The sequence below is a fragment of the Podarcis cretensis genome, assembly GCF_951804945.1.
Source record: "Podarcis cretensis genome assembly, chromosome: 11".
Lineage (NCBI taxonomy): Eukaryota > Metazoa > Chordata > Lepidosauria > Squamata > Lacertidae > Podarcis > Podarcis cretensis.
The window spans coordinates 48,499,942-48,524,860 of NC_137180.1; the positions used below are offsets into that span (position 1 = coordinate 48,499,942).

Genomic DNA, 24,919 nt, shown 5'->3' on the forward strand with positions numbered 1-24,919 from the left:
AGTGCTGGGCACTCATCAGCGGAAGCCGTAAGGATCCAAGCAGTCACCATTGGACTATATAGATTTAAATAAGGTGTTTCTGTGAGACAATTGCATGCTAACATGCTCAAATGCACTTAAAAGCCTTTTTTAAAATTACAGCAGCCATCTGCATCAGATGTTGAATATCCACAAGAAGATCCATTGACAGAAACATTGGAGGAAAAATTTACCAAGCTGGATAAGTGAGAGAAATTATATCCTTAATTTAAAATAAAATAAAATTGTGCTTTAACTATTTTCTAGTTTAATGGAAGTTTAGATACCTGACATTAAATTTGTCATCAAAGAAAGAATGTACTACTTAAAAGTGCAGTTTAGTTTTATCAGACTCCTGCAGATTTACATGAATCTAAACTTGATTTTTTGAAAAAACAACCTAGCACAAAAATTATTGGAAGGGTGCTCAAAAGACACCTCTTTGCTTTGGTATCTTGGCCATTGGTCACTTCCTTGTTTGCAAGGGCCCCAGTCCAAAAAAAAACCAGTTAATGTGTACAAAGAACTGTATCTCTTGGAGATTCCCTTCCCTCCTCTACCCCTTCCTCTGATTTTATTAGAACTTTCAGTAATTCTATTTCCTGGGACACCATACTGTGTCACTTTCCTTCAGATGTTGCAGTGAAAGTTGCAGTCCTTCTGTTTGTGCAAGGACTTCCACTCTGCCAACGGAACTTCCTCTCCCTGTGTCTCTCCCAAAATTGTTTTCAGAGCTTTGGCAGTGGAGTGGGTGGCAACCTAGAAGAGAATTAGGGAGTGCACAGAGGGAAAAGATGGAGGAGAAAATCAGTTGCACTAGTCTGAACAGAACTACTTCATTTGATCCAACAAAGCAGGCCAGCTTTTATGAGCATATGACATAATACAGACATTCCACCCCCACTTGAATATGTGGGGCCAGCAAGCACCCTCTGAATTGGCCGATTCTGTTTTAAGTAGGATCAAAGGAATAAAGAAGTATAACTTCTCTTAAAATAATTGACATGCATTCAAATCAAGATACCTAACGTGATGAAAAAATCCTGATATATTTTCTCTCTTTACAGTATTTACCATACAAAATGCGAGACAACTCCCAGTAACACTCCATGCTCATTTTGCCCTGAAATGAAGTCAGAAACTACTAGGTAAAAGAAACTAAGAAGCTCTTTTTAAATATTGAGCATAAGGTCATCTGTCACAAGTTGAAGTTATAATTAAAGATACGTTGGCTGCTTCATACGTTTTGCAACCCATTGTCTGGTACTGCATACAGGTAGTGGCTAAGCAATTCAATTTACTTTTGAGCCTGGATTCATAAGGGTTCAGTCAGATAACCTGCTTTTCAATGTCAGTGGCACTTAAGGCAGGGGATTGAGTCTCCCAGGCCACACATTCTAAACAGGCACTATCTGCTTGATTTTAGGTTGGTAGATGTTTAAGGAACTGCTAGGTATTCTAGTAGGTACTACCAGTACTAAATTCCAAATTGAACTCCATTTCCTTGTGTCAATACTCATTTAACATCTCATGTCTTATCAGCATTAAGGATCAAGTATCTTAAGTACAGCCTACTTTTTCTGTCTTTTTCACAGTGGTTGATTAAAGTAGCAATTTTGTAGATAATATGCTTTAAAGAAAAAACTATTAGCCATTTTGAGCCCGTAAAAGACAGCATGGTATGACATATTGATTGTATATTTATAAGCACATTTCTAATTGTTAATGAGAAAAATCACTAAAAATATTTCCTAGTCTACTGTGTTAAGTATGCAAATGACAAGCTGTCAGACAAAACAAAACTCTTAGTCACATCTTTATATTCCTCTAAATGGCCAAAGTTACTGTCTCCAGCAGTAGAAAGATTGGGGGGCAAACAATATATCAGATTAGGAGTATTTATGTGAAGTGATCAGAATCTAGGTATTTTACAAGTTAGTTTGCCTCAGGTATATTTCCCCTCTGCTTCTGCAGCGTACAGCTTGCGGTCTCAGATGAACGGGCTTCTTTCACTGCAGTGTCAAGTGTTCCTCCAAGTAGTCCTCTTGTTCCAAAGAACGAAGAAGTTAACACTACTTTACCGACGGAACAACCACCGAACGTTTCAGATGCTGTTAGGCAAATGCTGCAAGATGAAATGTTTAAATTGGTTCAGGTAAAAAATATTCATTATGAAAAAGTGCTCCAGATCCTGCTAGAATTCTTCTGGGGGACATGTCCGAAACACTTATAGCAGAAGAAGTTCCTTGTTTGTTTGTGTACGATTCACTAATTCATCAGGTTGTTCCTCAGAGTGGGTTACATATGGTACTCGGGCAGCTTCTGGGGCAGACACAGATGGGGGTTCAAATACTCGCCTCCCCACATATTTGTTTAATGCAGGGAGGGGGACTGTGGCTACTGTCCTTGCAATACTTGCCTGTGCTTTGTGCATTTGCATGAATCCTATGAGATCAGGGTTCCCTGTAGGCACTTTCAGCTTTATGCACATAGGAACTTCTTTCCAGTGCTCTGCTGAATGTTAAGAGGTTGGGTTAGAGCTGGTGGCAGCCCTCTTGGGAGTGGGGCGAATGGGTACAATCCACACTTTAAGTACAGTCAGACCTTGGCTCCTGAGGTTTTGGAACATTTCGGCTCCCGAATGCCAAAAGCCTGGATGTAAATGCTCTGGTTTTCAAACATTTTTCAGAAGTCGAACGTCCGACGGGGCTTCCGCTTGAGTGCAAGAAGCTCTTGCAACCAATCGGAAGTGACGCCTCAGTTGTTGAATGTTTTGGAAGCCGAAGGGGCATCCAGAACGGATTATGTTTGACAACTGAGGTTTAACTATGCACATGAAGGAGGCGTTTTTGAGCAGTGTGGGAGTCTGATGTGACTTGAGATGACCTGTTGAGCAAGACTGTGTACTGTTTCATTTATTCATATATTGGTGAAAATTCTGCATCTACAATAAATTACTTGCAATAATTGCACAGGACAAAATTGTGCTTGTGAAATATGATGTTCCTGAGCAGAATGCTTGGTATTATTCAGCTGGTATTATTTCACTAAAATATAGAAACTTTTGCCTTCCTAGATAACTGCACTTTGCTGAGTCAGTGCAATAGAATAAGAATATTATGAATTCGTAGGGGTTTTTTTGTCATGATTTCGGTTTATATTCTAGCTGCAGCAGATCAACTTTATGAGTCTCATGCAAGTAGTAGGATCATCATTTGCCAACTTGCCAAATATGTCACAGCAGATGCAACAATCACAGTCCTTTCAGTTGGGAAGAAACCAGGCTTCAAACACTGGCAGCACTGATGTCAATAGGACTCCTCCAAAACTTGTAACGTATGACTTGCCAGTAAAAGAGATGACAACTCTAGAAAACAGTAGTGATGTCACTAAGAAAAACACCAGTTCTCAGGAGAAAAACAGCTTGCATTATCAAAGTCATAATGGAGATACTTCAGTAAGTAGAGAGTTGCCCTTTTAAATGTAAAGTTATAATTCATTTAGGGTCTTCATCTACTACATTAAGCCAATGTCTCTTCACCTTGTGACAGTATATTTTTCTCTCATTTAGAATCCACTGCACATCAGTGATTCTTCAAGCTTACCAGAGGGCCAGACCAATGGAACAAGCCAGATTCCACCATTTCAAAACTTGCTTCATCAGGTTCCAGCCAGACCATTACCTTTATTATCCGTTTCCCTAAATGCTGAGAAGATACCTAAGCTTATTCCAGTTTCAAAACCCTTAAATAATGCAAGTGGGCTTCCTTTGCTTAAACTTAAACCTGACTTTCAGTTCCAGCCGCTCAATATCTGCCCAGTAAAAACCCCAAAAGTTTTCAATGGACCATTCCCAAAACAAAGAGAAGCCTGGGGTGTACCTCCTCCTCTGGTGAAGAGTCCTCAAGGTGTACAGATGCCAGAGTACAAAGGAACAACAGAACACATAAATTTGAACAACTATGATCAGGCAGGCCGTTGGTTAGAAACTGTAAATAAGGGTCATTCCAACCATGTTAATTTGGATGAATATGAGAAAAAAGAAAATATGGCGCCTTCTCAACACCTTCATGCACATCTAAAGGCAGAGAAGCCACTGGTTGACAATGGGATTCCCTTGCATAAAACTTACCAAAATTTTGCACCAATTCCTTTGCTTTATCTGAAGCCCTACTCACAATACAAGCATCCATCCACTATGCCGCCTGCTAAACTTTCGGAAAAGAACTTTGATTCCATAGACCCCTTTTCGCAGACAGGAATGCCATTGCTTTACACTAATTTACCTCCACTCACCAAGGTAATTGATTCTATATAAGCATGCATAAAGATATCTTTTGAAAATTTTTGTGTTTTGATCAGCCTGTCTAGACACATGATTTGGTTATATCCACTCTGAAATTTGCTTCAGATGTTTTATATGTTTTGTTGGTTTTCGATGTTATGTTTTTTATTTTCATTTGTATTTTTATTAGTGAACTGTTTGCTGCTGGGCATCCTTTGGAGGATATCAACTTAAGAAATAACAAATATTTTAGTTAAATAATTTAACCTTTCCTTTAAAACAGGGATGGGGAATTGGTAGCCCTCTAGATGTCGCTGACTTTGACTCCCATTATCCTTGAGCAATGACCATGTTGGCTGTGACTGATGGGAGCTGGAATCCAGCAACATCTGGAGGGGCACAGAGTCTCCATCTCTGCTTTAAAAGAATTAAGTATGCATAAGAATTAAGTATGTCTTAATAAACATTCCTCCTTCCTTTGATTGTTGTTTTCATTTACATTAGTGGAATTTGAACGTCTTTCAGTATTATCAGAGTCTGACCTCTTTTGCTTTTCAAAGTCATCATCCAATTTGGGAAAAATACATTATTCACATAATTATCAAATTCTGCTTTCTTTCCTAAACAGTTTCAAACGCCAAAACTCATCCCACTTCAGAATCTCATTGCATTTGAGCAAAGCCGCCAGGTTGTCCAAGTCCCCCACATTGGGGTTAAAGACCATCCTGAAAAGATTCAGTTATTAAAAGCTAACTTTAAACCGCGTGAAGTGAGACAAGATATGAATAATAAAAAAAGGTAAGAACAAATAGTACTGATCATACCAATCTATCTAAATGTGATCATATCAGTTTTGGTGAACTTAACGTAAAAAAAAGGCAGTGACTATGGGCTGATAATAAATTACAAAACACATATAATTTATCCCTTCTAGTTATAGTGGTTCAGAAACAGGGGTTTCTTCTGCAAAATCAGAGGCAAGATAGCAAGCTTTAGTCTGGATTAGGATCCACAGAAACTTCATAAACTCTGGTTTGCTGTCTCTTGTTCCTTTTAGCCCACCAAGCTTAAGCATCAGTCTTGTTTCTCTTTTGTTATTTTACATGTTTTGTTTTAAAGAAGGAGGCTTCAGCCCCACAAGTTCCCTGCTTCTTAAAAGTGTGGGAATTGTCTCTGATCCCTAATGAGCCTGGAGAGGAACTACTCACAGTAATTCTCCTATCAAATATTGAAACCTCCATAGGCACAATTTACCGTGCAAAACACCACAGGGTGAGGCAGGCAGGGTATTGTGCTCCAGTTTCATGGTCATTTGAGTGTGTATAACTTGCCCATTTTTGCTTCCTTTTTTTAAACATGCTCCTGAGACACAAAATTAATTATTTGTATCTCTGTTGTACTGTGGTATTAAGTGGTAAAAGTAAATAAAACAGCCACTTCCCAGCTGCCTGCTGCTGTTTTCAGATGAGTCCATCTCAGGGAACACTTGGACATATAAAGAGGCTTACCAGGTGGTATTTGTATTTTCTGCGAGTCCCTTAATACTAGTGCCATCCCTAGGTTGCTCAGTTGATGGACTTTGCTATTTGCCTAAATACAAAGAGAGAATTATCAGAATGTTGTTGAAATGCTAATGTAATAATAGGCAGAGGAGGCGTGTCAAGAAACAGATCAAAGAAAAGCAAGAAAGGAAGAAAGCAACTGTGACTTTTCAACAAGATGGCTCCGTTGTTTCAGCTGATATTGTCGAGCAAGCAAAGGTATAGTGATACAGCAATTCTGACTCATAATTATCTTGTTGACTGTCTTATTTGCTTTAATGAGCACTTCCAAGCTGTCGGTATTCAGCAAGAGGGATTCAAGCACATAGTGGGAGATTTAGATTTGCACAATTGAAATGCTCTTCTGCCCTAGCGCAACAAATCCACTATAAAAAAGAAACAGGCTTTTTGTGGTTAGGAAAGTAACGAGAAAATTCATTGAAAAGTGTGGGATGAAGACCCTGTGAGGAAACCAGGTTCAAAGCTTATTGTCATATAACCTCCCTGCTAACAAATCAGCACAAATGCTCAGTAAATAGGTCTGCCTGAGCTACCACCCATGTGAACATGTCTGCATTTCTTTTCCTTAGGTTTCAGGTGACATTGTCCTGCCAATAACGGCTGTGGAGCAGATGAAGGGAGAACAAGAGATATGTGCAGCTAGTGAAAAGGTTAACAACAACAACAGCAACACAAAAAACTATACAGATTAAGTACAGTGGTGCCTCGCAAGACGAACGCCTCGCAAAACGAAAAACTCGCAAGACGAAAGAGTTTTCCGTTTTTGAGTCGTTCCGCAAGACGAATTTCCCTATGGGCTTGCTTTCCCCGGGAAATCTCCGGGGACCTCTTTTAAATGCTGGCGGTGGGGATCAAAGCCTTTCACCCCCCTCCGGCCTTCAGAAGAGGTCCAGGAAGGCCGGCGGGGGCCGAAAGGCTTTGATCCCCACCGCCAGCATTTGAAAAGCGTTTCGGGATAGCAGGGAGGCGCGCGCTGCGCTTTCCCGCTATCCCGGACCGCTTTTAAAATGCTGGCCGTCGGGAGCAAAGACTTTCGCCCACCGCCGGCCTTCAGAAGAGGTCCTGGACCTCTTCTGAAGGCCGGCGGGGGGCAAAAGTCTTTGCTCCCCCCCGCCTGCCTTCCCGGGATAGCGGAGAAGTGCAGCGCATTTCTCCGCTATCCCGGACGGCTTTTGAAGGCAGGCGGGGGGGAGCAAAGACTTTCGCCCACCGCCTGCCTTCAGAAGACCTCCGCTGTCCCGGGGCGATTTTAAAATGCTGGCGGGCGGCAGCGAAGGCTTTGCTGCCGCCCGCCAGCATTTTAAAAGCCCCCGGGACAGCGGAGGTCTTCTGAAGGCAGCCGGTGGGCGAAAGTCTTTGCTGTCCTGGGGGCTTTTAAAATGCTGGCGGGCGGCAGCAAAGCCCTCCTGTCCCCGGAGCTTGCGGGGCAGGAGGTGGGGAGAAGGGCTTTTCTTCCCCCCGGCAGCCTTCAGAACAGCCTTCTGAAGGCTGGCGGTGGGAAGAAAAGCTCTTGTCCCCCCCCCCCTCCCAGCCTTCAGAAGAGGTTGGGGGACAGACTGTCCCCGGACCTGGTCTGAAGGCGGTTTCCATAGGAACGCATTGATTAATTTTCAATGCATTCCTATGGGAAACCGTGCTTCGCAAGACGAAAAACTCGCAAGAAGAAAAAACTTGCGGAACGAATTAATTTCGTCTTGCGAGGCACCACTGTATAGAGTCTCATAGTGAGAAAAGAGCAGCTAAATTCTGAGCAGAAATGACACTGATATGATAATAGGTCTGATCCTGGGCAGGGCAGAAAAGGAAGCAGGGGTAGCGCCTCCAGAACCAAGAAATAATAATAATAATAATAATAATAATAATAATAATAATAATAATAATAATAATAATATAATTATTATTTATACCCCGCCCATCTGGCTGGGTTTCCCCAGCCACTCTGGGCAGCTCCCAACAGAATATTAAAAACACGATAAAACATCAAACATTAACAACTTCCCTAAGCAGGGCTGCCTTCAGATGTCTTCTAAAAGTCAGATACAGTGGTGCCCCGCAAGACGAACGCCTCGCAAGACGAAAAACCTGCTAGACGAAAGGGTTTTCCATTTTGGAGGTGCTTCGCAAAACGAATTTCTCTATGGGCTTGCTTTGCAAGACGAAATGTCTTGCGAGTTTTTCCGACTTTTTTTTCCTCCCCCCCCTTTTTCTAAGCCGCTAAGCCGCTTATCAGCTGATCCGCTAAGCTGATAAGCCGCTAAGCCGCTAATAGCGCTAATCCGCTAAGCCGTCAATGGGCTTGCTTCGCAAGATGAAAAAACCGCTAGACGAAGAGAATCGCGGAACGGATTCTTTTCGTCTTGCGAGGCACCACTGTAGTTGTTTATTTCCTTCACATCTGCTGGGAGGGCGTTCCACAGGCCAGGTGCCACTACCAAGAAGGCCCTCTGCCTGGTTCCCTGTAACCTTACTTCTCGCAGGGAGGGAACTGCCAGAAGGCCCTCGGAGCTGGATCTCAGTGTCCGGGCTGAATGATGGGGGTGGAGACGCTCCTTCAGGTATACTGGGCCAAGGCCATTTAGGGCTTTAAAGGTCAACACCAGCACTTTGAATTGTGCTTGGAAACGTACTGGGAGCCAATGTAGGTCTTTCAGGACCGGTGCTGTGTGGTCTTGGTGGCCACTCCCAGTCATCAGTCCAGCTGCCACATTCTGGATTAGTTGTAGTTTCCGGGTCACCTTCAAAGGTAGCCCCACATGTTCCTGCCTATTCTGAGTAGGAGACAAACTTGGATGCCGACCTGTTAAAGTTAACTCTGGATAAAGAAAAAGGGAAGGCATATAGACAAAACAGCTCAGCCAACAGAACAGCCCAGCTGGGAAACCCAGCCAGATGAGCAGGGTATAAATAATAAAATTATTATTATTATACTCTGGCAGAACAATTATAAGACTCTATGAAGTAAGCAATGTTAACATACATATTTTTTCAATTGTGTATCCAGTAGATCTTCCAGATAGGATGGACTAATCAGAACAAAACCTATTTAATTTCCCTCCCTCAAATGCTTCCTAGGTATATTTTAAAACGATGATGGGAATCACAGAAGCAAATCGAATTTAAAATAATAATTTGTAAGAAAGTTATAGAAAGTTATGTATGATCTCTTAATCAAAAGGAGTTGCACACTTATCTGTTTCTTATTTAAGCATACTGTATTGAAATAATATTAGTATCTTGAAATATGTTAGCAGCAGTTGAACCTATATGAATTTAATCATATTTATTCTTCTGTCAGGATAATCAAACAGAATTCAGCTATGACCTCAATGATGGTGGCTCCTTACTGAGTGAGTATTTCAACAAAACTGTTAAAAATGGAAGATCCAGTTATGACCTGTCCATTCTATTGAAATATGAGGTTGTATCCAATTAAGTCCTACTTAGAGTAGATCCATTGAAATAAATGAATTTAGTCATACCTGTTACCGTATTTTTCGCTCTATAAGACGCACTTTTCTCCTCGTAAAAAGTAAGGGGAAATGTGTGTGTGTCTTATGGAGCGAATGCAGGCGGGAGGCTCTGCTCAGTGCTCCCTTTAAAGCGCCGCGTGGAAGGACTGCCCTTTTCCCTCCTCGGGGAAAAGCCCCCAAGAGCCGCACACACACTCTGCACGCTCTTTAAAGGGAGTGCGGCTCTTTGGGGAGCCTTAGCCGCATGCAGCCTCTCCCAGGCAGGGGATGAAGGCTCCCCTTGCCTGGGAGAGGCTGCACGCGGCTAAGCAAGAAGCCAGGACAGCCAGCGGGATCGTAGCGCAGCGATCCCACTGGCTGTCCTGGCTTATGGGATTCAGAATTTTTTTCTCCTTGTTTTCCGCTTCCAAAAAACTAGGTCTGGTGCGTCTTATAGAGCAAAAATGCGGTAATTTCTATTGGCCTGCTCTGAATAGGAGTAAGATGGAAAACAACCTGTGGTATTCATCTTGAATGACAGTGATATTTAGCATGATCCAGTAGATACAAAGAACTTTGGAATGAATTGGCAGTCATAACTTTACATGCATTCACTGCTTTTGTGGATTCATTTTGAAATAAACCACTATTTCCTGGCATCAGTTTCCTATCTGTAGAAATATGATTAAATTTATAATGGATATAAGAGCAGGATTCACCTAACGCACCTACATATGCAAAAATGTTTCTCTAATCATTATTAAATATAATTTTATGTTTTCTTCATTTTTAATTGTACAGCTGAGACAATGAAATTAGCAAAAGCTATTGAAATAGTTTTTTTCCCCTACTAATTTTGATGTGGATAGTAATTATGTATTCCTCCCTCTTAGACCCGGAGGCAGTTATTTCTTCAGCAGGACTACATTACTTAGCTTCTGTAAGAAAAAGAATTGCAGATCTTCAAGATGCCTCTACAAATACAGATCCTGGTAAAATAACCTCCCGGAAATTGTTATGTTGTTGCTTTTTTAGCATTTGCAGCTAAATTGCTTTCCTCTAAGTTAATTTATATTAGAATATCTCCTAGCAGCATAATCCTATGCATGTCTACTCAGAACTAAGTCACATTGAGTTCAGTGTGACTTCTGGGTGTGTTTAGGATTACAGCCTAAGAATTGTGGAAGAAATAGCAATCAATCATTTTTGCAATGTTAAGCATTGTGTATGAAATTTGTCCTCGTCAGACCAAGTCCTTCGATCCTTCCACCAGAAATAATCCTCCTTCAATAAGTAACAATGTTTTGTTTTGCCTTTCTGTTGATTGATCTTGATTTTACTTTTTTCTTACTTGATTGATCTTGATTTTACTTTTTTCTTACCAATCAAGTTAATAAATCACATCAAGATGTACAAACTGTCTCAGATGAAATAGTTTCTGAACCTGATAAAAATCAACCAATCACCACTGCTTCTGCGTCTGTAACAGGTGTGCTTTCTTTCAGTCTGTTTGTATGAAATGTTGGGGTTTTTTGCTTGCTTGTTTGTTTTTCAAATGTGTTCATTCTGGGTGGGTTCCACTTTTCCCAAAGTCTCCTGGGATGACTAAAAATTTGCTCTGGGTGTTGGAGAATAGTGTGGGAGGTGTTGCAAGGAACTAACCTTTTTTGAAGATGGGCCACATTGTTTGCTGCCCCTCCAAGGACCATATGTCAGTGCATGCACAAATCTGTGGTGCTGTTGTTAGAAGGAGAGGAAACAGGAACTCCGGAATGCAAGACTAACCTGCTGGATCAGACCAGTGGCCCATCTAGTCCAGCATCCTGTTGTCACAGTAGCCAAGTTTCCACACCAGAGGGAGAAGGGCCCTTTGGAAAAATAAAATGTGGTGCTATAATGTCCCCTCCTTGCTTATGAGATCTGAGGATGGGGTTCAGCCTATTAGGTGTGGTGTTCAACAGCGCCACGTGCTGGTGAAAAATAATTTTTGAAAAGTTTCTCAGCATTGCCTTTTAATAAGATAAATTGAAGAACACCAGAAACTGCTTGGGAAGTCAGACATGCCCTACAGGTTAGCCAACCCTGCTGTAGGGTGGAGGAAGAACTGGCAAATGAGTAGACAGATCTGTTGAACTGACAGTCCCTGTAGGGACTCCTCTGGATCCAACCATGTATCTTTAGAGTTATTTTTAATTTCTTTTTATCTTAAATTAATTTTCAAGTAATTCACTTGCTCGCCTAAGGCCAAATTATTCAAAATATCCTCAGAAATCCCTGTATTTTAATAAAGAATAGAATGTGTTTTCCTGCTATTGATTCATCTTGACTTTTCTTTATTTTATCAATCAAGTTGTTAAACCTTTTGAGGATATGCAAACCATCTCGGAAGAAGTCGTTTCTGAATCTGGTAAAAATCAACCAATCACTCCTGCTTCTGCGTCTGTAGCAGGTGTGCCATCAGTCTGTCCATGTTGATTTTTTTATATGTGTACATTGTATCTTCCTTTAGAAAAGAAACTTTATTTTACTGATTTAGAATCCATATATATTTATAGTATGAGACTGCCCCCCCCCCAGTTAATATGGACATAAAGTTCATGTTGATTTTTATTGGCAAAGAAATGTTGATGAACCACGTTTTTCACTTACGTACCCTCTTTTATTGTCATTTGTTTTTCAGAGATAGCTAAGAAGTTAATATTTAGTCTTTGCCTTCTGTGAAGACCTTAGAAAAAAAACTTTTGAGCAAATTTTGTATTTGTATTTCATATGTTATTATTAAGTGAATGGACTCCCCATCACACATCATGTTGTTGTTTTCTACTGAGAACGTGCTTGTGGAGGAGAGGGTTTAACTTTCCCATTTAATTTTCTGTCTTTGAAAGCAGTCTTTTCTCCCTTTGAAAGCAGTTACAGTGGTACCTCGGTTTACGAACTTAATCCATTCCTGAAGTCCATTCTTAAACCGAATCCGTTCTGAAACCGAGGCGTACTTCCACCTTCCACCGTTTGGATTCCGGTTTTGCGGAGTTCGTAAACAGGGCTGTTCTTAAACCGAGGTACCACTGTATTTGTCTTGATAGGTAAAGGGTTAACCCACTCCCCCAGGGCTGCTGCTCCAAACAGAATCACAGGTCCTCTATGGTTGCTTTTAACCAAAAAAAGGAAGAAATACTAGCGCTCAAATGAGGCTTTTGCTGCATCTAGTGCAGTTAGGCCCTTGAAAACCTAATTAAAGTTTTTCTGATGGAAATGAGCACCATCAGTCAAGTAAACTCTGCCAGAATCCCTCTTCTGGGAGAGACGCATGAGGCTCATTCCCACTTGTAGTACAAGGATGGGGAACCTGTGACTCTTCATGTGTTGTTGGACTTCAGCTCCCATCAGCCTCAGCCAGTATGCCCAGTGGTATGCGGGAGACAATATGGTAACTAACCCCCACTGCTCAGCACAGGAGGAAAATACATTACTGTCATAGGATATTCAGGTTTTCAATGTTCTTATCAGTCCTATTGCTACTGTGTCCAAATATATTTTCCAGCATTCCTGGATATTTACTGCCCATGGTGACTTAGCAGTTTCTTTTTCTTCACACAGACCTTTTACCTGCAAGTGTTCCCCAGGCATTGCCACCAGATGTGTACTTGAACCTTACTTTCCCTGCTGAATCAGGAAATGAGGAATCCTCATCTGATATTACATCTGATTTGGTAAGTTATGAGAAATATGTGCTGCTAATGCAGCAGTACATAGATACAACATGTGTGTTATATTCATGCATCCACTGAAGGGGGAGTCGTTCACTAATTTCATTTAATAATTTAATATTGGTCTTTTTGATGCGGTTTAGACTGGACGGAAGTTTATCAATGTGATTGATATAGAAGATGGTGATCTTCTGAAAAACATGCCAGATATTTCTGAGTCTGTTCCAAAACACATTGCCACTCAGCCTATGAAGTCTGAATTCCCAGCTTCTGCAAAATTGCATCACATGGCAGCATCTGTTACCAATACAATTCCACCTGAAGAATTTGAGACAGAAGGTGAACAATTTTCATTTTATTTCAAAATATTCACTTTTAAAACCGGATCCTTTTGATGTTGTTAATTGAACAATTCCTCTGAGAATGTGCACCCCTTCAAAACACACTTTAAGTTCTTCCTGCAAAGCTGTAGCGTTCATTGTTGTATATTGTGTTTCTAGCAGTTAATGAAAAAGCATTTCCCCCACTTTTTTGATACAAAGGAGATCTTCTTCAAACGGAATCACCCCAAGCGCCACCCAAGCCAGCAGAGACAGAGATTCCTGGTGATCGTCTAACATTGAACCTCCTGAACGAGGATTTCAGCACTGCTTCCTCCACTGGACCATTGGCCAGAAAAATGAGCAGAAAGCACATTTCTGCCAAGCTACAGGAAATGGATAGGCAGCTACTGGCCCTACAGAACGTGGCAGAAAGAATAGAAAAAGAATTTAGCAGTACTAAACTGGTAGGTTTATGTTTTATATGCTTCCTTCTGCTCAAAACTTTTTTGTGCCTGTGTTAAAGATTGGAGAAATATTTATGTTTCAAGTGTGGCTTTGTGGTCTCTCTCCTTTTTTTCAGGTTGTGGACACTGTAGAAGATGTAGGTACAGGAGAGGATGACATCTCATTCTTTGCCCCAGGTGTTAAAGTTTCCAAAGAAGGTGGGTCTTGTTGGTTCTACTGGCTGATCTATGGAAAGTTGAAAATAATTGTCAGCAGCAGGAGTGGAAGGGATGTGGGCTCAGGGTGAGAATGGTAGGAGTTTGTGAGGATGAGATGGATGGGGAGAGGTTTTGCTGGATAAAATATTTTGAAATGAATAAAACAGTGTAGGGAGCATTGGGAAAGGGTAAAATATTCCAAATGTATCGAAATACTGCAAAAATAAGGAAGTGTCTTATGATACCTTCAAGACCTAATAAATGTATTGGTTCATTTCATGCATCTGAATGAGACTATTGCCAACAAAAGCTTATGCCCATAATGAACTTGGTAGTTGGATAATACCCTAAGTCACACAGAGCAGATCTATGTAAGTTTAATAGACTTAAGTCCATTAAGTTCAATGGGTAAACTCTGAGCATGATTAACACTGGATTTTTGTTTTTAAAAACCCTTGTAAGTGTCACAAGACCCTTTCCTGTTTTTGCTACAAGAGATTCACACGGTTGCTCCTCTGAACATATTGTAAAAATGTGTTTTATTGCTTCTAAAAATCAATGTGCACTCATTTGGCTTCAATTATCCTTTTGTTGAAACAGAGCGCTATTCAACCCGTGTGATTGTGGAGAATTATACAGAGGAGGAAAGGAGTTTAGGAACGGAATCATTTCAAACTAACTACATTGCTTTGCAAACACCCTCTGCTTCTCCTTCAGCATCAGCTTCTAATCTTCCCAGAATCAAAAAATCATCTTCTGGTACCATTCCCTACTTGTTGATTATTCTATAATCATGCTGCTTACTATTTTTAGTTAGCATTCTTTGTATAGTAGCCTCATTTCATCATGATATGTGGAATAGTTCTGCTTCCATGACATTTCTGACTTTGCCATTTCATTTAGTCATATATGAGGAAAGTGGCATGGATCTGTGTGAGATAGTAAAGTTGAGCCTGGTTGGGAAATTGTTCTTTCCTATGCTGTTACCTCTGTTCTGCATTCTGCTTTCTCTGATCTTTGCATATTAAAAAGAAATGGGCAGAATATTATATTTACTCCTCCATAATCCCCCATATGAGGTGCCCTGTTTTACCTCTATTCCTTACAGAGCTAGACAAAGGCTTGGCATGAGAGCGTTGCATAAATCATTTTTCTTAATGGCATTGTACCACAGATGGATGGTTGAGCCCTTGTAAAACATAATTGTAGGATCACTAAGGTCTGTAGGATTGTGCTGTTCATCATCTAATGAGAGGCATTTGAAGTGTGGCTTTTTAAATTATGTGGGCTGGCCCTGCAATGCTTTAATGGTTTATTTTAGAGTAGTGTCCTCACAGTGCTTTTTTAGTGATGACTTATGCTATGGTTTTAACACTAAACTTGGTAGTTGTCCTGAATACTGTAATACTGTCTAAATACAAAGGTATAAACTATTCATGACTACTTAGCAAATCCAAACACTGCAACTCCCAAGATCCCTGACATTAGGCTGACGGGAGTTACCATCCAACAGCATCTACAGGATCACACCTTTCCTATTTCTGTCCTAATGTATTTGTACAGTATCCCATGTTGGTTGTATCTTATGGTGCATTTCTCTTCTACAATCTATGCTGTCAATAAATTCTGTTTCTTTTTGCAGATATTAATGTTAGATCAGAAGAATTGGATGAGAGGTATGTATGAGAAAATATTGAAACAGGAGATTTGTCTGGAGAACTGGACATGGGAAAATAGCCTTTGGGAGGAAGGGTTAAAAAACACCTGCCCTCCCAAAGTCCTGATCCAAATTGAAAGTCTCCATAGATGCTTTTGTTTGTTTAAGTAAAGGTATGAAATTGCAATTATACATTTAATGTACCATCAAATTTGACTCCCTAGTTTTTTCTAGAAGTGGTATATTTTTCCTATTTGCAATAATGTAATTGCTTTTTTAAAATAGTTTTTCAGAAGATCCTCTGCAGATCACTGGCTTGAGTGGTGTTTCTGACATCATTGCCGACCTTCTACTTGAGGGTGGCATTTCTGCTTCAGAGCTGGGTCTCACAGAAACACAAGCAAAAAAAATATCCAGGTAATTGCTACATGACCTGTGACATTGTGGTAGAGTGGTTAGAGGTTAGGATACACCTTGGAAAATCAAGGTTCAAATCTCCACTCAGCCATAAAGTTCACTGGGTGAATTTGGACCTGTCATTATCTATATCTAACCTACCTTGTAGGGTAGAACCATGTATGCCACATTGAGCTCACTGGAAGGCAGGCAGTAAGTAAATAATAACAGCTAAACCTTTACTGAGATTTGTGATAGATGTCTGTTTACCTTAACCGGTCAGGTGGCATTGTGGGACAACATCCCCACCCCATCCCCACCATTATCCAGCGATGGACCATGACTTTGGGGGGGGGGCGCATGTCCCAGCCAGCGCAACACCAAAAATGGTCTCCATGCCATCCGTGGATGTGGATTTAATAGTGTTACCTTGAGAGAGGTCCAAATCCAATTTGAGTTGTGGACTAACTTTTGTTTTCCATGTACTTGATATTTTTGGAAACTTGGTAGTCCTTTGAGATCAAAACAGACATATATATTGCTATGCTACTTTTACATGCTTTTAAATGTTGTTTCATCTAATTATTTGAAGTATGTGTTAATTATGTCTGAGTTTTGTCCTGTATTCCAGCCTCTCCAGTGTAGTGAGTGGGCATTCACGTAAAACAGAAAAGGAGAGAAAAGAGTTACACACTTGGATGAAAAGAAAGCGAAAGGAAAGGCTAGCTGAGTATCTGCAAACGCTGGCTGAACAAAGGGCAAAAGAACACAATCCATTTCATTTTAGAAGAAAAATGGTAAGACTACTTACATTGTATTGTGATCATGTGGCTGTAACAATTCAATGTAGAAAAGCATTTTTAAAATGTGTTAAGACGTCGTTCTCAAATATGAATGCCCTAATCAGCGTCCGCTGCAAATTCTACATTTTTCTGTACAATCTATTACAGATTTAAAATTAACTGGATTCATTTGAGGCTGGTTCAGATACAGAAATGATCAAAGCTTATTTATTTGTGGGATAAAATATGAGAAGGGGTGGGGAGTGGGGGGAGGGGTTGATCACATAGCCTGATCCTTTAATCCAAGGGTGGCCTAACATACCAATAGTGGGTAGACCAAAATGAGTAGAGATACTCTTTTCTCTTTGTCCTTCACACATTCCATTCATTTATTTTCTGGTTGGAGTGAACAGTGCATTGAGTATGGATTAGCTTCTCCTACAGCCCAAGAAAGACAGGGAACATGCAGCCAAATTTGGGAGGGGGGGTTGTCTATGCCGAGCTTTAGACTAGATGACCACTGGGGTCTCTTCCAACTCTACAATTCTGTGATTCTGTAAGGGCAGCAGACATCACTCCATCATGCAAAGATGCATTTACCAGACCTCTGACCCATTCAGTCACCCCCACCCCACCCCAGCAGTTGTCTGAAAATTCTCATAGGTTGTGTCAGTTGAAAGTATAGTTGTGGACCACGTTTGTTGGCTTGAAATGTTCGGAGGCAACCAGTTGCATAGTTTTTATTTGTCGAGTGGCCACACCTCACTTTTCCATTTGGGCACAGTTCCAAAATCCTAGCTCTGAAAAAGCACTTATGATGAATGTGTAACCAATTATGAAGACTGGAAAGAGAAGATAATTTTAGTAACCGTTTACCTTTCTTGTATAGCCACTTGGAATCACAACACAGGATATTAAATTACAGCAGAAAAAGAAATGTGAAAAAAATAAGTAAGTTATCACTCGGTGCCATTCCAGCCTTTCCCTTTATTTTGTTCTGGTGTATGTGACTGCCAATCCCTTTACCCTGGGCAGGGGATGGAGTTTGGATCCGGCTGAGGTGTCTATGTCAGCCCTGCTGGCCTCTGTAGCTTCCCAGCAGCCACCAGCTGATGTCACTCTATTGGCATGGAGCTCCCCTTCTGCCCACTCACTGGACGTGTGGATGGGCAGAAATGCCACTGGCTGCTGGATCCTAAGCATTGGGCCCAACTGTGATGTCGCCCTGTCATTCTGTAAAGCCCTGTTGGTGTGGGGGAGAAAACATGGGATTTCTCCATATAGACCTTTCAGTCACCTGCCCGGAAATAAGATCGAATACATAAGGACAATTGTCTTAGGCCTGGATATGAAGCTCTAGCCCTGATGATCTGCTGAAAAAAAGGCCTTGGGCAGAAACTTATGACTCAGAAAAGGGGGAAAGATGGTACATCTAAAAGTTGTATATTGCTGTCTGTACTGTTTCTCTGGGGAAGTTATACAGCAGGGTTGTACAGTTTAAGGCCCATAGATGAATTTGGATCCCTCTCTGCTTTCCCCCAAATGTTAGATAGGCTGTTTTCTTCTTTAAACTAGACGAAATGTCAGTAAAGAAACAAAACTTGTAATAGGCTTAAATAATAGGCATCTTGTTTTTACTCCCTTCAGAGCCTTGTTTTCTGAGCATCATAACATTAGAGTCTCTGAAGCCCTCACTCTGATGCATGAGCTGTTGTCTGACACTGTGAAACTTCCTTCAAGTGACTTTGACTCACTATCTAAAACAAGATCACCTCATGATTTCAAGAGACCACATATTGCTTCCGCTGGAGGGTAAAGTATACAAGCTCCCCAATGTCTTTAATTTCCCCAGCTCAGAAGTAAGACCAATTGAGGCCAATAGACAAAAATATTAGCTGCTGCTTCCCCCACCATCTGGGTCAGAACCGCAGCATGGATGGCTAGAGTTAACTACGCACACACACACACTCAAATATGCATGTTAGTAGTTTGCTCTTCAGCAAATGGAGATTGTTGTGGATATCTGTGCTACTTCCAGTGCTAACAGCCAAAAGGGAACCTAACTTAGTGGTAGAGGATCTACTTTATATGTAAAGATCCCAGGTTCAATCCCTGTCATCTCAAGTTGAATTGGTAAGATGATGGAATCAGTTATTTGCTGTAGATAATACTTGCATAGAAAGCCAAATAGTTTGATATGGTTTTCTCAGTAGTTGGAAATCTGCCTTATGCCAACTCCTCATTGCAAAAATGAACCATTTAAACACGGCGGTGGCACATGGTTGTCATTACAGACACAATGGTATTGTAATGTTACATGATTAGCCCCAGCATGGACCCTGCTAATGTTATGAGAAGCCATTTTCATGCACTTTTGTATATTATTTCTGAAACCAGTATTGCTATGATAGAAATATGGTATATCCCTTGTAGAAGTTGCCACGGTGCAAGGAGGAAGGTTGCTTCCAAAGGTAGTTTGAGTCAGACGAGATCCTTTTCCAGTCTGTCTTGTGGCATAACTCCAAGGAAAGGTAAGAATGGAAATGAGATGGCCACAATGCCCAGATTGCACTGAACTATTTGGGCGGGGGGGGGGGGGTTGTTATATAGTTGTGCTTTCCAATTCCTGATCCATAAATTGGGTATTTTGTGTCATTTCTGCTCAAGGCCGACTATCCCAAACTCCATACAGAAGAAAGGGACCAGAATCCCATCAAGGGGAGATGTGGTGGAAAAGCAGAAGACACCTGCAACAGTGGTCAAGTCACAGGCTTGACTTGAAAAGTCAAGGTTTGTTATTGAACCAGTTCTCACACTGTTCATTGCTGCTCATCTCTGCTTTCCTGCAGTGAACACTGAAACTTCTGGAAGGAAAGTTTTTTGTCTTATTATAAGCTTAAAAAGTCCAAAATACATAGGTTAGGGGTTTAACTAAAGAGCTGGATAATGAAAAGTCTTTACCAATGCTGTTTGCTGGAGTTGGGAGCCTTTCCAGAACTTGGTCTGGACAGCTTCCCCAAGACTTGGAAATGCGAGTGAACTTCCCAACAGTTGAAGGAGTTTTAAAAATGTTTGCTGTATTTGACTAGCTGTGCAAGCCGTAACTAGGGTCTTGAACTTGGTGTAACAATAGATAAATTCAAAAGCACTTTTTGTGCCTGTGCAGAACCTTCTGAGCCTTTGAGGAAAATAATGATGTTTGAGATGAATACCATTTCAACGTAACAAAGTAGCCAAATTTGTACTTGGTAATTACACCATTTAGAGGCATGTCCAGTGGGCATCACTGTCAAGACCAACATAATGGAGGAGGCTATGGGAGCAGAGCTTTGTGGTGCAGTCCCTTGATTAGAGATTGAGGGCTTTTGACTTCGTTCAATACAGTAAAGTTTGCTGTGTTGAGAAGTTTATATTGCATCGCTTTGTAGCACATCTTGCTTCAAATAGTAAACGGTTGAGGGTTAAGTTGTAATACTGCATGCACTGATTAAAGGTAAAGGTAAAGGTACCCCTGCCCGTACGGGCCAGTCTTGACAGACTCTGGGGTTGTGCGCCCATCTCACTTAAGAGGCCAGGGGCCAGCGCTGTCCGGAGACACTTCCGGGTCACGTGGCCAGCGTGACATCGCTGCTCTGGCGAGCCAGAGCCACACACGGAAATGCCGTTTACCTTCCCGCTGGTAAGCGGTCCCTATTTATCTACTTGCACCCGGAGGTGCTTTCGAACTGCTAGGTTGGCAGGCGCTGGGACCGAGCAGTGGGAGCGCACCCCGCCGCAGGGATTCGAACCGCCGACCTTTCGATCGGCAAGTCCTAGGCGCTGAGGCTTTAACCCACAGCGCCACCTGCGTCCCGCTAGCATGCACTGATTACAGACTCTTTATTCTTTCCATTTGTAACAGATTCATTTTGCTGCATCTCTCTTCTGTGAACTTGGAACTATAAGCAGAGAACAGTAGGCCCCAAAGTGTACCATGGCAGGGGTGACTCTAAGACAGTTATAATTGGGTAGAATGAATAAGAGGACTCAGTAGCCCATATTAGATATTCTAGAGCAGGTGGAAAATCTGACTTTGGGAGCAAGGGGGATAAAGGTTGCAGAATTTAGGTCCAGAACACCAATTAACAAGAGATAACTGAAGGAAAGAAATACTTGCAAATAAAGAATGTGCTCTCTTGCAGCTTCTGATGAGCAGAGAAAGTTCCAAGACACTGACACAACAACTCGCACAAATGAGGAGAGTGAAGACGATGTCATGAGTGTTTGGAGCATTCCTGATGAGATCCAGAGGATACTGTATGGCGGTTCTAATTCCCATTTCAAGGCAAGGGTGGAAACATAATTAGCCATTACTCATTCTGCGTATATGGGACAGTCACTTTGTTTTAATCCCCTCTTCTATGCAAATGCACCCGACACTGCTGGCTAAAAATGCAGACATGATAACTGGAGGAAGGTGCCAGCCCAAGCCACTGGTGGAAGGGATCATGGCAGCATAGGATGCACCCACCCTACTGTCCCTGGTGGGTTTCTGGGAGAGGGGGAAGAGAAGCTGAAACGGTGTGAGCTCACAGAAACTCCAAATAAGGTGGTCTTTGCTGGCATTATGGACAGCAATGCTGGGCAGGCAGAATAATTATTCTCCTGCTGTTAAAGCAGGACCTGGCTGCTGCTCCAAAGGAGTGGCTATCTTGAATGTTTCGACCACCCTCTGAGAGGAAATATGGAATTTGGTAGACTGTAAGTCAGAGTAGAGGAGGAGAGGGGGGAAATGAGATCCTGGCAGTTGGTGGTGTCAGTATAAAGTTGGTGAAGAAAGCACTTTGGGGAGCTTAGTCTGGCTCGCTAAGCTGTATCTCACACACTCCTGTCATTGATTACCTTTTATATCTCCACAGGAGTCTTTGCCTCATGAAGATGCTTGCTCCATTGCCAGCCTTAATAACTTGGACAGTGTGTCTGAAAGTACTAGCAGCATCCTCAGTAAGCTTGACTGGAATGCAGTGGAGGCTATGGTAGCAAATGTGGAAGAAAAATAAAACCAGAATTTCTTGGATGTTCTGCCCTTTAAAAGGAAAGTAGGCCCAATATTATTTGGAAAAATATCTGATAGCTGACCATCATGGCATAATATTATGGCAAAATTCTAAGCAAATAACACTTCTTTCCTAACCAATAAGCTAGCATATAAAAGCAAAATCACGGAATTATGCAGACCAGTACAATACCACATATACTTAGGCTTCTTGGAACATACTTATGTTTGGTATATTGGGCAAAGAAGACAAGATTCATAGTTTCTGAAAGCAGTATTTAAATAGCAAAATTTAAATAGCCATAGTTGCACAGTGATTAAAAAGATAATTCATACCTAAGATCCTGAATCATGTTTTATAATTATTTAAGTAGCAGTTTGTAGTAATGTAATAATTTTTTTGCTGTTTAATACTTTCAAATGGTGTTTTTGCAGAAGATGATTCTGGCAGGTCAATCACAGTCACAGCTTTATTGTATGTCCTCAAAGGCCATTACAATTGAATGACGCAACAAGGTTTTGTTGTTCAGTTGCTTTGAAGACTATGACTGATGCTGCCCACCTAGTCCATAGTCACCTTCTATGTTAGGCCTACTGTGACCATTTAGGTAAAGGGACCCCTGACTGTTAGGTCCAGTTGCGGACTGGGGTTGCGACGCTCATCTTGCTTTGTTGGCTGAGGGAGCCGGCGTACAGCTTCCGGGTCATGTGGCCAGCATGACTAAGCCGCTTCTGGCGAACCAGAGCAGTGCACGGAAACGCCGTTTACCTTCCCGCCAGAGCGGTACCTATTTATCTACTTGCACTTTGACGTGCTTTCGAACCGCTAGGTGGGCAGGAGCAGGGACCGAGCAACAGGAGCTCACCCCGTCGCCGGGATTCGAACCACCAACCTTCTGATCAGCAAGCCCTATGCTCTGCAGTTTAACCCACAGCGCCACGTGTCTCCCGTGACCATTTACAAAATACTAGTTCCTACAGTCCACTGTGCTGTGAATGCAAGGCACAACACCGATTGTACCTTACTCCATTAGAAGGGCAGATGTGCAAGAATTACATCTGAGACAGAAATTGGTAGAATGGGAGTTAAAATTTAGGCTGTGATACTACACACACAAAACATTAGCACAAGAGATAGCGGTGGGGGGGGGGGGAGAGAAGTCTTGTAAAAGTACCTCTATCCTCAGCTGGGCAATCTATCTTCCCTTGGATCTCATTTCATCCCTATATACCCTACAGTATATACAACACAACCTCCTATAAGTATAGAGTTGGAAGGGACCATGGAGGGTCATCTAGTCCAAACCCCCCCCCCCCATTCAATGCAGGAATCCTGCCCATAGCTGTCCCTGGGTGGGCTCAGGCCACCAGCCTTCAGGTTAAGAGCCATTGTGCCACCTGTTTACATTTAAAATGGGATTACAGGCTGTGAGGCAGGAAGTCCCCAAAGAGGGAATTCTGAATAACTAAGAGTCGGAACTTGATCTTTGAAACAACATTCTTAAAAGGAAAATCCAGATTAATAGAGGGATGTTCAGCAATATATACAGGGCAACAAGTTAGAAACCGTGTGTGCTTGACAACAACTCCCACAATCCCTATTGGCCATGCTAGCTGGTGTTGATGAGAGCTAGAGTCTTGACAATATCTGGAGGGCAACATGTTTTCCTATTCATGTTATAAATCATCTAAACGAAGAGTTTAAGAGTGTCTGTTGGACTCACATTCTTACCTGTGAGGAGTACTCAGGTGGCATCCCAAAGCATATAACCCTGTACAGAATTGCTGTTTGCCTCCAGTGGTACTTGCTATCTTTGCAGAAATTACCTGGAGGCTGAAGGGGTATATTTGAAGAAAAACATAAGCCAACCTTTAATAAAAAGTAAACTTTAACTCAGAAGGGAGGAATACCCTTTGCTCTGCCCAGTTCCAAGGCACCATTCCTGAAAATAGTATTGCTGTCCTTATCAAATTCTCCAAAGATTGATTTCTCTTGTCAAGCGCTCATCAATGGTCAGAGATTGCAAGATTCAGACTGTATAAAGATATATCAAACATCCATATTTTCTTATTCAACAGTTTTGCTTGTATATGTAAAAGGAGTAGGTGGAATTTATTACAATTTTTGATGCCCCTCCAGAAGCAAGACAACATATAATCCACTCACCATTAACAATACCTGCTCCCCTTAGGAGCTTGTGCTGGAAACACAGTAAACAACTTTGAATCAGTTCTGTGTAAACTCAAAATATCCTGGAATAGTTGCTGCAAGGAACAATCTTAATTAGCAATGGGAATATATTAACATGAAATTCCAAACATTTTTGCTGTTAAATTGTATTCCAGAGAAACACAAGTTTAACCACTAAGATATTAATTCTACCCAGGAAGGTAATAAGGAATAATAAAGTAATAAGGAAGTATTAAAACCAATTTGTGAGCACCTAGAGAGAAGCCTTCCCCGTCGATCCCTCTATATGTTTTGCACTGCAACTTCCATCTAAAACTCAAAAACTGTAAACCAAAACATCTAGAAGGCACTAGGGTTGGGGAAAGCAGACCTACAGGGTAGATTTGACTTACTAACCATCAGCATGGTTTTATAAAGAACAAGTAAAAGAAACCCATTGACTAAAATAACATTTGCTTTCCCAACTTAAAAGACTAAATTAGCACTAAACTGCAGTACAACAGAAAACAAATAGGAGGAAATGAAAATTATTAAATGGATTCTGATGAAGAATTAGTCATGTTGGTTTAATTCTTGAATTCTGTTTAAGAAAATGTAGGATTTGAATATTATTCTACTGTTCCTAACAGATCAAGTAGCACACTAGAGTTCTGTAAACTGATGTAATAAAAATCCCACCCCACCATATCTCCAATTTTGCAGAATAAAATAAATGCATCCCAAAATTGTTTGTTTGATGAACATCCACTTCTATACAAGCTTGAAAACAAAGACTTTAAAGTAGTTCTCTGCTAATTATTTGGATGCTATTAATTTCTTTTCTGTACGTTAATATGGGGAGGGGGGAGATAT

General features: G+C 41.3%; 1 protein-coding gene across 7 annotated transcripts; it reads left to right on the top strand.

Annotated features, from left to right (window-relative positions):
• Positions 1-95: 95 nt before the first annotated feature.
• Positions 96-22,216, top strand: LOC307226184 (ciliogenesis and planar polarity effector 1-like). 7 transcript variants are annotated; one of them, XM_079994718.1, is made up of 26 exons: positions 96-224; positions 1,086-1,166; positions 1,993-2,173; positions 3,185-3,475; positions 3,590-4,318; positions 4,932-5,101; positions 5,949-6,063; positions 6,435-6,515; positions 9,161-9,212; positions 10,208-10,306; positions 10,705-10,803; positions 11,665-11,763; positions 12,912-13,024; positions 13,165-13,360; positions 13,567-13,808; positions 13,925-14,006; positions 14,607-14,765; positions 15,649-15,682; positions 15,949-16,080; positions 16,691-16,856; positions 17,731-17,792; positions 18,489-18,653; positions 19,275-19,372; positions 19,509-19,631; positions 21,023-21,165; positions 21,740-22,216. In XM_079994718.1, the coding sequence occupies exons 2-26, from the start codon at positions 1,147-1,149 to the stop codon at positions 21,878-21,880; spliced, it is 3,792 nt and encodes a 1,263-aa protein (XP_079850844.1). In that variant the 5' UTR covers positions 96-224; positions 1,086-1,146; the 3' UTR covers positions 21,881-22,216. The 7 variants fall into 7 exon arrangements, with proteins under 7 accessions (XP_079850844.1, XP_079850848.1, XP_079850843.1 ...); XM_079994717.1 differs by having other exon boundaries at positions 97-224; positions 13,564-13,808; XM_079994722.1 differs by lacking the exon at positions 14,607-14,765 and having other exon boundaries at positions 13,564-13,808.
• The last annotated feature ends 2,703 nt before the right edge of the window (positions 22,217-24,919 follow it).

Coding starts and splice junctions, on each gene's coding strand:
- LOC307226184 (XM_079994717.1), top strand. CDS start 1,147: ATGAAGTCAGAAACTACTAG. Junction 3,476..3,589: donor GTCATAATGGAGATACTTCA/GTAAGTAGAGAG, acceptor TCTCTCATTTAG/AATCCACTGCACATCAGTGA. Junction 13,025..13,164: donor CTGATATTACATCTGATTTG/GTAAGTTATGAG, acceptor GATGCGGTTTAG/ACTGGACGGAAGTTTATCAA.